Here is an 18257-nt window from a genome sequence, read left to right on the forward strand (position 1 = left end):
GTGTGTGTCTGTGGGCGTGGTCACTGATCAGCGATGATCAGCAGCGCCAGCTGATTTAAATTGTTTGTCACCTATATAATTTCAGTAACTTGTGTTTCATGTTGTCAGATCGTTGTTTCTCCCCGGTGTTCTCCCGTACCTGTTCCTGTGTCCCTAGTTGCTGCCTGAGTCTTCCTGTTCGTCGTTGTTCCTGGATCTTCACTCTGCACTGGATCACCGAGCACCGTCACGAGGATTACACACACCGGGATTCAAGGGATCATCATGGGACCGAGCACCACCATCTGTTGTCCACCGAAGTCCCTGTGTCACCATTCCATCAGCCTTGTGTCCGCCCACCTGTGTTTCCTGTGATTTGTCTAGTATATCTGACTCTTGTGCTGTTTGTCAATAAACACGCCTTGCAATTACATCCTGTCTCTGTGTTACGTAACAACTTTAGCTAAAATTACCAGTGTTTCTAAGTCTAAAAATGACAATTTAAAGAAACCGTTTCATGGCCAAAAAATTCCTGTAATTGATTGTTCACCCAAAAATTAAAATCTAGGCATTGCAGTGCAGTGTACCCAAAAATCTCTGTCTGTGTTCTACTGAAGAAATAAAGTCACCTACATCTTGGATGCCCTGAGGTTAAGCAGATATTTTTGAGTGAAATATCCCTTTAATCATCAAAAACATTTTTACACACTTTAAGCAACTACTAAATATTGTAGGAACATAATTTTCTGTAAAGTTGCTTTGTAATGATTTGTATTGTAAAAAGCGCTATACAAATAAACTTGAATTGAATTGAACTTTTGAAAGAGGTCCAACCAATTCCTGAATCGTGCACACGATCACACACTGAGCTCTTATTTGTCAGTACTGCAGAGGTCGAGTTTTTTCATGTGTGCTAAGAAACAGTTGTATATTGCTTTATTTGGTCACAAAACTAGAAGCTTAACCAGAAGCTTTGTGGGCTCTATTTTGCCCAAAACAGTATGTACATTTAAAAACAATCTAGCTCTCAGTATCAAACGACAGGTATTTATTAAAAACAATGAAATCTACAAACAATATGATCTGGTAGTCATTTAATGAAACACAATGTGCGTAAAACTGTGAATCCCGATCAGAGGATCTAATTAACCATTCGTTAAGCACTCTGAGATTTGTCAGCTGTGAAGCTTCAGCCGGCTTCCTCTGCAGAACAGTCAATGCCGGCGTATGTGAACTTCTCATAGAGCGTGGTGTTGACGTACGTCTGGAGAGAACGAGAGGAGAGTGTTTAGGGAAAAACAACATGAAGTTTAAAACCATCAGAGCACCTTGACTGGAAGACAACCAATGCTCCATCTCTGGATCTCATACCTTCCTCTCTTCCAGCATACGATTGAGTGACCTCAAGATCTGAGCGAATGAAGGTCTCTCATAAGGTTTCTCCTTCCAGCACTGCTTCATCAGCTCATACCTGCAGAGACAGAGAAGCAGACTCATCTCCACTCTATCATCTGCAGATGGACACCGGTGTTTGAGACTTACACCTCATCGTCACAGTTGAGCGGCTTCTCCAGCCGATAGCCCTGTGGGAGTTTCTCGTACAGCTCCGCACACGTCATGCCACAGTATGGCGTTCCACCTGCCAATCAAAGCCACCAAATCACATTATGTCCGTAAGAAAACAGTCATTATCAGACCTTGAACTCTGACTGCACTGATCTTGTGACTGACCTAAGCTGACCACCTCCCAGAGCAAGACACCATACGACCACCTGAGCAGAGAGACAAGGTTACTCTCAGCACAAAACACTCACTCACTCACATACTCACACACACACACACACACACACACACACACACACACACACATACACACAGACTCTTACACGTCACTGTTGCTGGTGTAAACACTGTAGTTCAGAGATTCGATGGCCATCCATCTCACTGGCAGACGTCCCTGTGGAAAAAAAACGTTAAAATCACGCAAGTACAATAATGCATGACAAGATCAGCTGTCTTTGTGTCATTACCATGGTCTTCTTCACGTAAACCTCCTGACCTCGGGACAGGCCAAAATCAGCAATCTTTGCCACAAAGTTTTCTCCCACCAGGATGTTTCTGGCTGCTAGATCTCTATGGATAAACTGCAGAGAAAAATATTAATGGAGAAGCTGATTGTCATTGTTTATGTAAGTGTTATTCAGAAATGTTTTTACAGCCTTAATCTGGAGTTAATTAATTGTGCAGTGGTGCAAAGCTTGAACCACCACTACTGTTAATCACCACACCGCCTCTGTCATTAGTCCCTCTCTTGCTTTTGTAAAAGGTCTCCCGATTTCTGTTCAGTCCTCATTGGTAGGCTTCAAGTATAACTCGTTTGAAGTAATGGTGATTCATAACATTATCCAGAGAAACAAATGTTAATGATAAGTCCCCTGTGATGTTTGTACTGGCTACTGCACAGACACTATTTAACTGAACAGAGATGACATCACTGAATTCAATGATGAACTGCCTTAACTATCATTTTGCATTATTGAGACACTGTTTTCCAAATGAATGTTGTTCAGTGCTTTGATGCAATGTATTTTGTTTAAAGCACTATATAAATAAAGGTGATTGATTGATTGATACTGTATACAGGCCACCAGGCCACCATACATACTTTATTAAAGACTTTGGTGATTTTACATACGAGTTAGTGGTGGCTGCAGATAAAGTTTTAATAGTTGGTGATTTTAATATCCATGTTGATAATGAAAAATATGCATTGGGATCAGCATTTATAGACATTCTTGTCACAAGTATGGTAGAACCATCACTTCTACTACAAAGACTGCTTTGTAGTCAATCTTCCTGATGTAACCAAATTCCTCATCGCACCCTATCTTAGCATTCCTTAACTTAGCATATCCAAAACCTTTAGAACAACTTGATGATGTAACAGAAACTATGGACTCTCTCTATTCTAGCATTTTAAATACAGTTGCTCCTTTACGCATAAGGAAGGTTAAGGAAACCAGTTTGACACCATGGTATGAGCATACTTGCACCCTAAAGAGAGCAGCTGAAAATATGGAGCGCAGCTGGAGGAAAACAAAACTAGAGGTATTTCGTATTGCTTGGCGGGAAAGTAACCAATCCTACACAAAAGCATTAACAACTGCTAGATCCGATTACTTTTTGTCTCTTTTAGAAGAAAACAAACATAACCCCAGGTATTTATTCAATACAGTGGCTAAATTAACAAAAATAAAGCATCAACAAGACATTTCCCAACAGCACAGCAGTAATGACTTTATGAACTACTTCTAAAATCGATACTATTAGAGATAAAATTGTAACCATTCAGCCATCAGCTACTGTATCGCATCACACAGTGCACTATAGTCCCCCTGAGGAACAGTTCCACGCATTCTCTACTATAGGAGAGGAAGAATTGTATAAACTTGTTAAATCATCTAAACCAACAACATGTATGTTAAACCCTATACCATATAAGCTCCTAAAAGAGGTGCTTCCAGAAGTTATAGATCCTCTTCTGACTATTATTAATTCCTCATTGTCATTAGGATATGTCCCCAACACATTCAAATTGGCTGTTATTAAGCCTCTCATCAAAAAAGCACAACTTGACCCCAAAGAACTAGTTCATTATAGACCAATCTCGAATCTCCCTTTTCTGTCCAAGATACTAGAAAAGGTAGAATCCTCACAATTATATTCCTTCTTAGAGAAAAATGGTGTCTGTGAGGATTTAGACCGTATCATAGTACTAAGACTGCTCTCCTTAGAGTTACAAATTACCTGCTCTTATCATCCGATCGTGGTTGTATATCTCTATTAGTTTTATTGGATCTTAGTGCTGCGTTTGACACAATTGACCACAACATTCTTTTGCATAGACTTGAACACTTTGTTGGCATTTATGGAAGTGCATTAGCATGGTTTAAATCGTACTTATATGACCGCCATCAGTTCGTAGCAGTGAATGAAGATGTATCATATCGATCACAAGTTCAGTATGGAGTACCTCAAGGCTCAGTACTAGGGCCACTACTCTTCAAGCTTTATATGTTACCCTTGAGAGATATCATCAGGAAACATGGTGTTAGCTTTCACTGTTATGCTGATGATACTCAGCTCTATATTTCTTCGCGACCCGGTGAAACACACCAACTTGAAAAACTAATGGAATGCATAGTTGATATAAAAAACTGGATGACGAGTGTGGCAGGGGGGGCGTGGTTTAGCGAAGTCTGCAGCGGGAGAGAGAATCAGGAGACGAGCGGTAAGTGAGTGGTTTGGGCAAAAATTATCATCACCTGTTTCTTGTTCTAGTTATTGGCGTGGAGAGAGTATAAAACGGCAGGAGAAACGGATGCAAGCGAGAGAGAGACGGACTGCTGACCCGAACCGGAGACGGAAAACCGGAAGGTGGCGGGTGGCCCCGCGAGCAGTGGCCGGTACGCCTAATACCCCTGCTCTCCGGTGAGGCCCAGGTGGCCGCGCAACAACTTCCGGTGGCGAACCTCCTGGTCTTCGACGACCTCAAGAGGGCCATTATCGGCCGGTCGCCAGAGCAACATCGCCAGCGCTTCCGGTCCCTGGATTTGGGCGAGGCCGGCCGGCCTTTCGCGATGGCCCAACATCTCCGGGACTCCTGCCGCAAGTGGCTACTGGCCGAGGGAAGTGACGTGGAGCATGTCGTCGACCTGGTGGTGCTGGAGCAGTTCATCGCTCGGCTTCCCAAGAAGACGGCCGAGTGGGTCCAGTGCCACCGCCCCACGTCGCTGGACTCGGCCATCCATCTGGCGGAGGACCACATGGTGGCGTGCCCAGGGGTCGGCGCACCCCCACCTGCTAACTCTCTCTCTCCTTCTCTCTCTCCCCCCTCTCTCTCTCGCCCTGTCCCTCTCCCTTGGTCCCGTCCACCCGGCCCTCCTCGTGTCCCGCCCCGGGGGCGGGGCGGGATCGACCATGGACACTTCGTGAGCCCAAGGGCCCCGCCCAGGGGGGCAGGGATTGTGCCTGCTGGGGGGGACAGTGCTTCCACTTTCTCCACTCTCACTCGGATTCAACCGGGGGCATTGGATACAAGCCGCGTGGTTAAGGTGCGGTGTGTACACGGGGATGTGGTGGAGTATCCGGTTGTCCCAATTAGCATTCATTTCCCGGGGACAAAAGCATAGTGTAGAGGTGGCGGTTAGTCCCCACCTCCGGCATCCGGTAATTTTGGGAACGAATTGGCCCGCGTTTACGGTTTTATTGGGGTCGTTATGTGCGGATGCCTCTTGGGGAAATAAGGCACGGAAGGAGGCCGTGCGGGTACAGGTGGGAGAAACTGAGCCAGGGTCGCTGTGGTCTGCTTCAGGGGAACCGAACGAAATCGGGAGACTAATTCTCTCGGAGCGTGATGACTTTCCTCTGGAGCAGTCTCAGGATGAGACACTAAAACATGCATTTCAACAGGTCCGCGCCATCGATGGCCAGTCTCTCCAACCTGCCCTCCCGCTCTCCTATCCGTATTTTGCCATTTTAAAAGACCGGTTGTATAGAGTGACCCAAGACGCTCGGACAAAATTGAATACAACCCAATTGTTAATTCCAAAGAGCCTCCGGGAAATGCTTTTCCAGGCGGCTCATTCTAATCCTATGGCGGGCCATTTGGGACAGGCCGCAACACTAAATCGCCTCATGGCCCGTTTCTTTTGGCCGGGCATTCATGACAACGTGCGCAGGTGGTGCGCGTCTTGTCCGGAATGTCAATTGGTAAACCCACCGGCCGCCCCAAAAGCGCCTTTGCGCCCTCTTCCCTTAATGCAGGTCCCCTTCGAGAGAATTGGCATGGACCTCATCGGGCCATTAGAGCGATCGGCACGAGGACATCGCTTTGCATTAGTCATAGTTGATTATGCAACACGATATCCTGAAGCGGTGGCCCTCCGCAACATTTCCGCTAAAAGTGTTGCGGATGCCCTGTTTCGTCTTATCTCCCGGGTGGGGGTTCCAAAAGAAATCCTCACCGATCAGGGCACGGCGTTTATGTCACGTACGCTACGCGAACTGTACGGATTGTTGGGCATTAAATCGATTCGAACTAGCGTCTATCACCCACAAACCGACGGCCTGGTCGAACGATTTAATCGCACCCTTAAATCCATGATTCGTAAGTTCGTTCACGAAGACGCCAAAAATTGGGATAGGTTGCTAGAGCCCTTGTTATTTGCTGTGCGAGAGGTCCCACAAGCCTCCACGGGGTTTTCCCCCTTCGAGCTTCTCTATGGACGCCAGCCCCGGGGGGTGCTCGACGTACTGAGAGAAACTTGGGAGGAGGGACCGTCTCAGGGCAAAAACGAAATTCAGTATGTGCTGGACTTGAGAACAAAACTCCACACATTGGGGCGGCTATCCATGGAGAATTTGTTACAAGCCCAGGACCGCCAGAGCCAGCTGTATAACAGGGGAACTAGGTTACGCAAATTTGCACCGGGAGAGAAAGTACTTGTATTACTCCCAACGTCGAGCTCCAAATTAATGGCTAAGTGGCAGGGACCATTTGAGGTCGCACGACAGGTCGGAGATCTCGATTATGAGGTAATACGGTCCGATAGGAACGGGTCCAGTCAGATATACCACCTCAACCTCCTTAAAAAATGGAATGAGGCGGAATCAGTGATGTTGGCAACGGTGATTGGCGGAGAGGATGATCTCGGGCCAGAGGCGAATATCAAACCCCAATCCCTCGCCCTGGCTCCAGGTGGAGACCACCTCTCGCCGTCCCAACTCACTGATGTAACGAAATTGCAGGCAGAGTTTGCCGACGTCTTCTCGCCCCTACCGGGCCGTACTAACCTAATTCAGCACCATATCGAGACCGAGCCGGGCGTGGTAGTTCGCAGCCGGCCGTATCGTTTACCTGAGCACAAGAAACAAGTAGTTCAGGCTGAATTGGGCGCTATGCTTGACATGGGGGTAATAGAAGAATCTAATAGTAACTGGGCGAGCCCGATAGTTTTAGTTCCGAAAACGGACGGCTCAGTCCGATTCTGTGTAGATTACCGCAAGGTGAATGCTGTGTCGAAATTCGACGCGTATCCAATGCCGCGGGTTGACGAGTTGCTTGATCGGCTAGGCACGGCTCGCTTTTATTCGACATTGGACTTAACAAAGGGCTATTGGCAGATCCCCTTGTCTCCATTGTCCAGAGAAAAGACCGCTTTCACAACGCCGTTCGGATTACACCAATTTGTTACCCTTCCGTTTGGCTTGTTCGGGGCCCCAGCTACCTTCCAGCGCCTCATGGATCGGATTCTACGGCCCCATGCTGCATATGCTGCTGCCTACCTAGATGATATTATTATATTTAGTAATGACTGGCAGCGGCATATGCAGCATCTGAGGGCTGTCCTGAGGTCGCTGAGGGGAGCGGGGCTCACGGCCAACCCAAAGAAGTGTGCGATTGGGCGTGTGGAAGTAAGGTATCTGGGCTTCCACTTGGGGCATGGGCAGGTGCGTCCCCAAATTGATAAGACTGCCGCTATTGCGACCTGCCCATGACCCAAGACCAAAAAGGAGGTAAGACAGTTCTTGGGGCTGGCGGGATATTATAGACGGTTTATTCCTAATTATTCGGACCTCACCAGCCCTTTGACTGACCTTACTAAAAAGGAGGTACCAGATACGGTCCAGTGGACGGAGCCGTGTCAGCAGGCCTTTACTCAGGTCAAGGCTGCTCTGTGTGGCGGGCCGCTGTTACACTCTCCTGATTTTTCTCTCCCTTTTCTGTTGCAGACAGACGCATCGGACAGGGGGCTGGGGGCAGTCCTGCCCCAGGAGATAGAGGGGGAGGAACGGCCGGTGCTGTACATTAGCCGGAAGCTCTCGAAGAGAGAGGCTAAGTACAGCACCATCGAGAAAGAGTGCCTTGCCATCAGATGGGCCGTCCTCACCCTCCGCTATTATCTCCTGGGACGGGAGTTCACCCTCTGTTCGGACCACGCTCCGCTGCAGTGGCTCCACCGCATGAAGGATACCAACGCGCGGATCACTCGTTGGTATCTAGCTCTTCAGCCTTTTAAGTTCAAGGTGATCCACAGGCCGGGTGTTCAGATGGCGGTGGCCGACTTCCTCTCCAGAAATGGGGGGGGGGGCTGCAGGCCGGATGGCTCCCCGGCCTGAGTCGGGCGGTGGGGGTATGTGGCAGGGGGGGGCGTGGTTTAGCGAAGTCTGCAGCGGGAGAGAGAATCAGGAGACGAGCGGTAAGTGAGTGGTTTGGGCAAAAATTATCATCACCTGTTTCTCGTTCTAGTAATTGGCGTGGAGAGAGTATAAAACGCCAGGAGAAACGGATGTAAGCGAGAGAGAGACGGACTGCTGACCCGAACCGGAGATGGAAAACCTGAAGGAGTAAACCGGAAGTTTGACAGAGCGTGTCAGAATAAGAGTCACCGTTTGGGTGTTTGTGATTTTCTTTGTTCTTTGTTTAGTTTTGGTTAAATAAATACGTCAGCAGTCCAGCCGACCCCTTTGTCCTCTTCCTTGCCACACGAACTTACTACAATGAGTAATTTCCTACTGCTAAATTCTGAAAAAACAGAGGTGTTAATTATAGGACCTAAAAACTCTGCATGTAATAACCTAGAACACTGTCCAAGACTTGATGGCGGTTCTGTCAATTCTTCATCATCAGTTAGGAACCTATGTGTGCTATTTGATAGCAATCTTTCCTTAGAATGCCATGTTTTTAGCATTTGTAAAACTGCATTTTTCCATCGCAAAAGTATATCTAAATTACAGCCTATGCTCTCTGTGAAGAAGGACTTGCTGTTATGGGGATTAGCCAATCAGCGGCTTCGTTTCGGGGTCACAGAGAGGACACAGTTTTAGCGCTAATAGTTTTAGTTTCATTTTTGAGTTGGTTGAGGTGAATAGATGTCTTCCATGTTGATATCTGTGCATGTGTGCGTTTAGAGACATGTGAGTACCCTGATCTAAATGTTTACGTATGTGTATTTCGGTGCCTTGGGTTGTTAAGAGTTTATTCAGAGATACTCTATTGAAATGCAGTATGTTAGCATTAAGTTTGCTAGCATTATGTTAATGCCTATTAGTATTATTTTTATATTAATATTGTGTTTATATGTGTTCTCACTTGACACTTTATAGTTATTATCTGAGTGTAATTGTGGTTGAGAAGTAGAAACCTATGTTTTTTTGGGTTGATAGTATTGATAACTAGCAGTATGAAGGCTGTTCTTTAAGTCAATAAGAAGTGAAGTGACATTCAGCCAAGTATGGTGACCCATACTCAGAATTTGTGCTCTGCATTTAACCCATCCGAAATGCGCACACACACACACACACACACTGTGAGCACACACCCGGAGCAGTGGGCAGCAATTTATGCTGCGGCACCCGGGGAGCAGTTGGGGGTTCGATGCCTTGCTCAAGGGCACCTAAGTCGTGGTATTGAAGGTGGAGAGAGAACTGTACATGCACTCCCCCACCCACAATTCCGTCCGGCCCGAGACTAGAACCCACAACCCTTCGATTGGGAGTCCAACCCTCTAACCATTAGGCCACGACTTCCTAAGAAGATAATGTGTTATCTGATATTTTATTTGGTTATTTGATATGTATAAGCAGCTAAAGCTACTTAAAGGGAAATGTATAATAATTACAATTTATTAGCTTTGCTAATTGAATCATGTCAGCAATGTTGTTTAATTGTATTCTGATATTTTCTTTCTTTTATTGTTTATTGTAGAACCACACATATACTGTACATACATGAAGACAGATAATCCTCTGCTGAGTGTCAATAAAACCATCGAAGAGATTTACAGCATCCAATTGCATTCTTATCGATGCACCACAGTGGTCACTTGTCCCCAACTAGCTACAGATACAGTCCTAGCTATCAAGTCGTCAATACACTCTCAATGTAAAATGCAGAAATGTTAATCCATCCATTTATGACCTCAAGGTTAGATTATTGTAATACTATATTGGGTGGTTGTTCTGCACGCTTAGTAAAAATACTACAGCTAGTCCAAAATGCAGCAGCAAGAGTTTTTACTAGAACCAGGAAGTATGACCATTTTAGCCCGGTCCTGTCAACACTGGCTATTACACATTGTATAGATTTTAAAATCTTGCTTATTACTTATAAAGCCCTGAATGGTTTAGCACCTCAGTATTTGAATGAGCTCCTGTTATATTATAATCCTCCACATCCGCTACATTCTCAAAACTAATAATACCTAGAATATTGCTACATCATTAGAAGAATGGCATCTACACTAATATTAGACTGTTTCTCTTTTATTCCGAGGTCACCGTAGCCACCAGACCCAGTCTGTATCCAGATCAGAGGGTCACTGCAGTCACCCGGATCCAGTACGTATCCAGACCAGATGGTGGATCAGCACCTAGAAAGGACATCTACATCCCTGAAAGACAGCGGAGACCAGGACAACTAGAGCCCCAGATACAGATCCCCTGTAAAGACCTTGTCTCAGACGACCACCAGGACTCTAGATTTAATACTGTCACATGGAATTGATGTTGATAGTGTTGAAATTATTCAGCCAAGTGATGATATCTCAGATCATTATTTAGTTCTGTGCAAACTTCATATAGCCAAAATTGTAAATTCTACTTCTTGTTACAAGTATCGAAGAACCATCACTTCTACCACAAAAGACTGCTTTTTAAGTTATCTTCCTGATGTATTCAAATTCCTTAGCATATGCAAAACCTCAGAACATCTTGATGATGTAACAGAAACTATGGACTCTCTCTTTTCTAGCACTTTAAATACAGTTGCTCCTTTACACTTAAGGAAAATGGAGCGCAGCTGGAGGAAAACAAAACTAGAGGTATTTCGTATTGCTTGGCGGGAAAGTAGCATATCCTATAGAAAAGCATTAAAAACTGCTAGATCTGATAACTTTTTGTCTCTTTTAGAAGAAAACAAACATAACCCTAGGTATTTATTCATATGACATTTCCCAACACCACAACAGTAATGACTTTGTGAACTACTTTACTTAAAATCGATACTATTAGAGATAAAATTGCAACCATTCAGCCATCAGATACAGTATCACATCAGACAGTGCACTATAGACCCCCTGAGGAACAGTTCCACTCATTCTCTACTATAGGAGGAAGAATTGTATAAACTTGTTAAATCATCTAAACCAACAACATGTATGTTAGACCCTATACCATCTAAGCTCCTAAAAGAGGTGCTTCCAGAAGTCATAGGTCCTCTTCTGACTATTATTAATTCCTCATTGTCATTAGGATATGTCCCCAAAACCTTCAAACTGGCTGTTATTACGCCTCTCATCAAAAAATCCACAACTTGACCGCAAAGAACTTGTTAATTATAGACCAATCTCGAATCTCCCTTTTCTGTCCAAGATACTGGAAAAGGTGGTATCCTCACAATTATATTCCTTCTTAGAGAAAAATGGTATATGTGAGGATTTCCAGTCAGGATTTAGACCGTATCATAGTACTGAGACTGCTCTCCTTAGAGTTACAAATAATCTGCTCTTATCATCTGATCGTGGGTGTATCTCTCTATTAGTTTTATTGGATCTTAGTGCTGCGTTTGACACAATTGACCACAGCATTCTTTTGCTTAGACTTGAACACTTTGTTGGCATCGGTGGAAGTGCATTAGCATGGTTTATATCGTACTCATATGACCGCCATCAGTTCGTAGCAGTGAATGAAGATGTATCATATCGATCACTAGTGCAGTATGGAGTACCTCAAGGCTCAGTACTAGGGCCGCTACTCTTCACGCTTTATATGTTACCCTTGGGAGATATCATCAGGAAACATGGTGTTAGCTTTCACTGTTATGCTGATGATACTCAGCTCTATATTTCCTCGCAGCCCGGTGAAACACACCAATTTGAAAAACTAATGGAATGCATAGTCGATATAAAAAATTGGATGACGAGTAATTTCAGAAAAAACAGAGGTGTTAATTATAGGGCCTAAAAACTCTGCTTGTAATAACCTAGAACACTGTCTAAGACTTGATGGTTGCTTTGTCAATTCTTCGTCATCAGTTAGGAACCTAGGTGTGCTACTTGATCGCAATCTTTCCTTAGAAAGCCACCTTTCTAGCATTTGTAAAACTGCATTTTTCCATCTCAAAAATATATCTAAATTGCGGCCTATGCTCTCAATGTCAAATGCAGAAATGTTAATCCATGCATTTATGACCTCAAGGTTAGATTATTGTAATGCTTTATAGAGCTGAAGATCTTTGCCCGAACCCGACGGGAATTTAGCCGGGCTCGGGCTTGCGCTCCGGTTTGCGAGGTAAACGAGCGGTCATGTGATGTGTTTCGATTAGTGCGAGAAAGATGCGAAAATGAATGCTGAGCAGGTGTAACGGAGGCTTGCCTCTGGTGATTACGTTTTGGTTGCACCAGCAACTAAAGCAAAGTCTGAGGTGTGGAAAAGTTTTGACCATGCTTATAATGAGAATAATGAGTGAATAATGACGCACCATCAGTGAGCGCAGGAGCGCGCTGAAGACATATACAGTGGATTCATTCATTTCCCTCCACAAAAACATGTAGACCTAGCCTAATCTCTGTGAGTAAAGGTTTTTCAAATGATAACTAAATATTCATTGAGTCTTAAATGCATAATGTTGACAGAGTATTTACGCTAATGTTGGCATTATTCTTTTATTAAATAAAGCAAATCCGGCGGAGCCTTTATCTTAATTTCGTTATTGCCAAATACCCATCTTAATTTAAAATGTATCTTAATTTTTTTTTTTTTAAATGACTCGTTTTTATTGGTGCGTTGGTCTATTTATAGGTTAAATGAGCCTATGTCTAGAATGCTGAGATGTTACGATGTGACACAGGACTTATTTTATTTCTTTATTCCAACTTCCAAGTGGTCTAGTCTACGTTAGTTATGAGTAAATTATGTTAAAACATGAATAAATTGCTCATTGTTGGCAAAAGGCAAAAGAGCTGTGTGCGTGCGCACATTTGAATAATGTCGGGCTGTAAACGGGTTCGGGGTTTAAAAAAGCTGTCAATCAAAATGTACTTGTCGGGCTAGGGCCGAAACCTGTCGGGCCTAACTTTTAAGGCCCGATTACAGCTCTACTGCTTTATTGGGTGGTTGTTCTGCACGCTTAGTAAACAAACTACAGCTAGTCCAAAATGCAGCAGCAAGAGTTCTTACTAGAACCAGGAAGTATGACCATATTAGCCCGGTCCTGTCCACACTGCACTGGCTCCCTATCAAACATCGTATAGATTTTAAAATATTGCTTATTACTTATAAAGCCCTGAATGGTTTAGAACCTCAGTATTTGAATGAGCTCCTTTTACATTATACTAATCTACGTCTGCTACGTTCTCAAAACTCAGGCAATTTGATAATACCTAGAATATCAAAATCAACTGCGGGCGGCAGATCCTTTTCCTGTTTGGCGCCTAAACTCTGGAATAACCTACCTAACATTGTTCGGGAGGCAGACACACTCTTGCAGTTTAAATCTAGATTAAAGACCCATCTCTTTAATCTGGCATACACATAACATACTAATATGCTTTTAATATCCAAATCCATCAAAGGATTTTTAGGCTGCATTAATTAGGTAAACCGGAACCGGAAACACTTCACATAACACCCTATGTACTTGCTACATCATTAGAAGAATGGCATCTACGCTAATATTTGTCTGTTTCTCTCTTGATCCGAGGTCACCGTGGCCACCAGATCCAGTCTGTATCCAGATCAGAGGGTCACTGCAGTCACCCGGATCCAGTACGTATCCAGACCAGATGGTGGATCAGCACCTAGAAAGGACCTCTACTTCCCAGAAAGACAGCGGAGATCAGGACAACTAGAGCCCCAGATACAGATCCCCTGTAAATACCTAGTCTCAGAGGACCACCAGAACAAGACCACAGGAAACAGATGATTCTTCTGCACAATCTGACTTTGCTGCAGCCTGGAATTGAAGTACTGGTTTCGTCTGGTCAGAGGAGAACTGATCCCCCCCAGCATAAATGGCTTCCCGTTTGTTGTGCACTTGATTCATCATAGCAACCCATGACAGATGTATAGATATTATTTATATATATTTTCATTACTGAATTCAACAAATATTTTTATATATGAATTGGAGCAGAATTATTACAGTAGAGTTTTCCATGCTCACCTGTTTCTGGCTCAAGTAGTCCATGCCACGAGCCACATCTGCAGCAAAGTGCAGTAACTGCTGTGAAGAGAGCGTGGACGCGGTGCTGTTAGCGATGGCAAAGGCAGGGTCCGTCTCTAAAACACGGCTCTTACGCAGAAAGTCCAGCAGGTTTCCGTGAGGAGCATATTCAATGGCCAGATACAGGTAACCTGCAGTAGAAGACAGTGTGATTGAGCTCTCAAACACAGTCATGTCCCATTGGAGAAGAAGTAAATGTCTGTGGGACTTGAGGCGCACACCTCTGTGTTCACATGCTCCCAGAAGGTTAATGATGTTTGGATGATGACCCAGTTTACACAAGACCTCGAGTTCCCCAGCAAAGTCTCTGTGGTCGTCCTTAGAGGCATATTCTATGGTTAAGACAGAGATTGACACATTGTGAGAGAAATTGTGTGAATGCTGACACACATTCTGACTGTGTTCATTGAATGCTTCTCACCCTTCATTCTCTTGATGGCAGCATCCATCCTCAGGCCGTCTTTCTTAATGCGAGCTTTCAGCACCTGCCCAAAGTTTCCCTCTCCGATTATATCCTGGAACTTAATGTCGCTCCACTCCAGGGTGGGATAGGCCACAGATTGGCTGGAACTGGGAACTTTTTTGGAGACGTTTAGCGGCACAGAGTTAAACTGGACCACAGGCTCTTCTCTCTGTGAGAACAGGAGAGATTGATATTTACAGGAGTTTTCAGGTCCAACACACCTGAAGCAGCTACTGAAGGACTTCAGGATCCTAACTCTGAACTGAAGTTAAACACTGCCTAATGGAGAAGTTTTAGTGTGAGAACCTTCAAGTCCGTGTTCACACCAAGGACGATAACTATAAAGATAATGATAAAGATACAGTTCTAAAAATCGTTTTCAATATTAAAGAATAGCAGAATCCACACCACAGCTATAACAATAAAGGCACAGATAAACAATATCATTGGAACCACTTTCAGAATTATTCTTTTTTTAAAATACAGTCATCTTTGTAGTTATTATTCTTGGTGAGACTTGGCTTTAACCCTGATGTAGAGATAAAGCTGTGACTGAATTCAGATGATTTTGACTGTGATAGATGCTGAATTTGGGTCGGCGTCTCACCGCTACGTTGTGGAAGGCCTGCACCATGCGTCTCTGGAAGGTGGTTCTCTTGAGCTGCAGGACGATGCAGAAGGCCAGCAGGATAGTGATGCACGTCATGCCGGCGGAGCCCAGGATCGCAAAGAAGAGCATGTTACTGTGAACCTGGAACCCATGCAGCTCTGAAAGAGCAACCGTTCACAATCACTGTCATCAATAGCATTTTAGAATGGCATTAATAGCATCAAGTGTTAAATAACGTCACTTATTAAATGTTTGTTGATGTTAAATTTTAATAATGGTTCATATTTAATTAAGGTTAGGGTCTTTCTTCCTGCACGTTCTTACTCATTTTGATCAAGATATGAAGATATGTACTCTCTACATATTGTCCATAGCTGCATTTATTGTCATTATTTGTAAAATCATGACTGTAAATGCTGACTTGTAAACAATTTGTAGAACTGTTTGATCTTATTGCCTGTGCCTGCATCACATGGAGATAAAGTGTTTACCTGGTTATGACAGATATCGTATTCACTGCAACAAAAAAGGGCTTATCTTCCTTAGTATTTTTTGTAGTTTCTAGTCAAAATATTTATATAAAAAAAATTACAAGTGCATTTTGCTTAAAACAAGTAAAATTATCTGCCAGTGGGGTTAAGTAAAATTCTCATTTTACATAAGATAAGCGTTTTTTTGCAGTGTTTCTCTGGTTCAAATGCAGAAGAGAATTTACCACAATTTTGAGGCTTACTTCCATCATATATAAACAGTAAATTATCCTATAGATGGCAGTGTTACTCGCTCAGTGTGTCTCACAGGGTTCAGATGATGACATGTGCTCCTTTGAACGCACTTGTGAATCTTCACTAGTGTTCACACAGAAAAGCTGCTTCTGTCATTAACTACTCTACCGGACTGATTTCTTCAGGGGAGCAGAGACAGCACAGAGACTCACGTGAGCTCTCCTGCGGCGTCAGTGTCTTCAGGGTGATCTGCGGTCTCTCCACACTCCCTCCTATGTTGTTGACGCTCCAGAGCTCCAGCTGGTAGGTGGTGTTGGTCTTCAGACCCCTGAGCTGGAAGCGCATGTTGGTCTGGTCCTGCACGTCAAGCTCCACCTGCTGACTGTAGTCCGTCTGCTCTGTCTGCTGGTAGCGGATCATGGCTTTGGAGATGGAGTGACCCTCAACCACTGACCAGGTGATGCTGGCTGAGGAGTCACTGATGTTACAGGTGGAGATGTTGGCAGGAGGAGGAGGAAGCTCTGATGGATCACAGCATAAGCAATCAATAACTCCACTAGTATATCAAACTCATCCGCAAACAAACAGAACACTCACACAAAGCACTTTATAATATCCTCTCATCTTTAAAGTTGTTCAAATGAAGTTCTTAGCAATGAATATTACAAATAAAAAAATATGTTTTGATATATTTATGGTAGGATATTTACAAAATATCTTCATGGAACATGATCTTTACTTAATATCCTAATGATTTTTGGCATAAAAGAAAAATGAATAATTTTGACTCATACAATGTGTTGTTGTCTATTTCTACAAATACACCTGTGACACTGATGACTGCTTCTGTGCTGCATGGACACAAATGTCTGCGATCTTTAAAAAGTGAGAGGCACAAACTTACGGTCGCTCAGTGTCCAGGCGCTGACGGTGGGACAGGCCTGTCCTGCAGCGCTTCTGCTCGTCCTCACCTTGCACTGGTATTTGTGTCTGGGTTTCAGCTCACTCAGACGGAGGTTGGAGGAGTTCGATGTGAGCTGAAATCTCCTCTCGGTCCCTGAAGCTCCGACTTGCTGACACATGACCTCATAAGTCCAGTCCTCCTCGGCAGGAGTGACGTCCCATGACAGGAGCAGCACGGTCTGATTGTGGGGCTTCAGCTTCACACCCATGGGGAGCTCTGAGACAAACACAGGCGTCTTATCATTGTGCCGTGTGTTGAATGTGACAGCGATTGAACGTGTTGTTTGAGCTCTTACCGAGCATCTGTGTGGAGAAAGTGGCTTCGGGTCCAGGCTGACCGGTTCCTCCTGGTCCGTGGCGACTCAGTTGCACCCGTGTGGTGTACTGGGTCATGGGAGAAAGGTTGTCCAACCTCACCAGAGAACTGCTCGCTGTGGAAAACATGGGGAAATGTATCTGTAATCTACTCAAACATACAAAAGCAGTTCCACAGTTTAGTGACAATTTGCCACATATTGAGTATCAGTCCACTGAACAAGAACAATGGGTTATTTTGAAAGTAAATCCACTCATGCATTTGTGAGATGAACATTTATTTTTTCAAAAGGTCGAAAAAACCTTTTTATAAATGTTGATGGTGTTCATGATATTACAGTAAAATGCTTGGAATAAATGACCTGGGTGTAAACAATAGATACAAATTGATAGTATTTTTAGAAGGGAAGTTAAAAAAATGATTGTGTAGAAGTTTCTGAACTTGATGTTGATTACACTCCACTTATGATTCGTTTGTTCCTTTTTTAAAATACAGAGGACCACAAGGGAAATAAGCCAAATTATTTTTTTTATGTATTTTATCCTCAAAAGTTTTGAAAAATATCATTATGTTATATTAGTCTTTTTTAACTTTTTTGTATTATATTTAAAATTTTGTCAAACAATAAAACAAACAAAATAAAGGAAATCTGTTCATATAAACAAACTAAGGCTTTGCCTGTGCTCTTTACATTTAAAATTACAGTCAACTTGACTTTAGTGTTTTGAAATTATATTACATAAAACACATCTAAATGAAACAGAAACAGCAGACGAGTTAAAAGAGATGCAGATTCATTATCTGCCAGCAGGTGGCGCTTATGGAACAGCAGCGATACAGCCTTTCCTTGGTTACCGTTGTAAACAAAGCAGCTCTGCGCTTATGGACTCAATACATTACACACAGGCAAAATGGAA

General features: G+C 43.7%; 1 protein-coding gene across 1 annotated transcript in view; it reads right to left on the bottom strand.

Annotated features, from left to right (window-relative positions):
* Window positions 1-898: 898 nt before the first annotated feature.
* tek (TEK tyrosine kinase, endothelial) overlaps window positions 899-18257 on the bottom strand; it is a 36349-nt gene continuing 18990 nt past the window's right edge. Inside the window, exons 11-23 of the mRNA XM_026244055.1 lie at window positions 17321-17455; window positions 16966-17241; window positions 16274-16582; window positions 15334-15494; window positions 14685-14895; window positions 14485-14595; window positions 14204-14394; window positions 2010-2123; window positions 1866-1936; window positions 1711-1751; window positions 1522-1618; window positions 1351-1450; window positions 899-1243 (exon numbers count right to left, since the gene is read on the bottom strand). Of these exons, the coding sequence (XP_026099840.1) occupies window positions 1169-1243; window positions 1351-1450; window positions 1522-1618; window positions 1711-1751; window positions 1866-1936; window positions 2010-2123; window positions 14204-14394; window positions 14485-14595; window positions 14685-14895; window positions 15334-15494; window positions 16274-16582; window positions 16966-17241; window positions 17321-17455 (1892 nt within the window). The 3' untranslated portion in view covers window positions 899-1168. The remainder of the gene's footprint in view (window positions 1244-1350; window positions 1451-1521; window positions 1619-1710; window positions 1752-1865; window positions 1937-2009; window positions 2124-14203; window positions 14395-14484; window positions 14596-14684; window positions 14896-15333; window positions 15495-16273; window positions 16583-16965; window positions 17242-17320; window positions 17456-18257) is intronic.

The sequence above is a fragment of the Carassius auratus genome, chromosome 5 (genome assembly GCF_003368295.1).
Source record: "Carassius auratus strain Wakin chromosome 5, ASM336829v1, whole genome shotgun sequence".
NCBI classification, from domain to species: domain Eukaryota; kingdom Metazoa; phylum Chordata; class Actinopteri; order Cypriniformes; family Cyprinidae; genus Carassius; species Carassius auratus.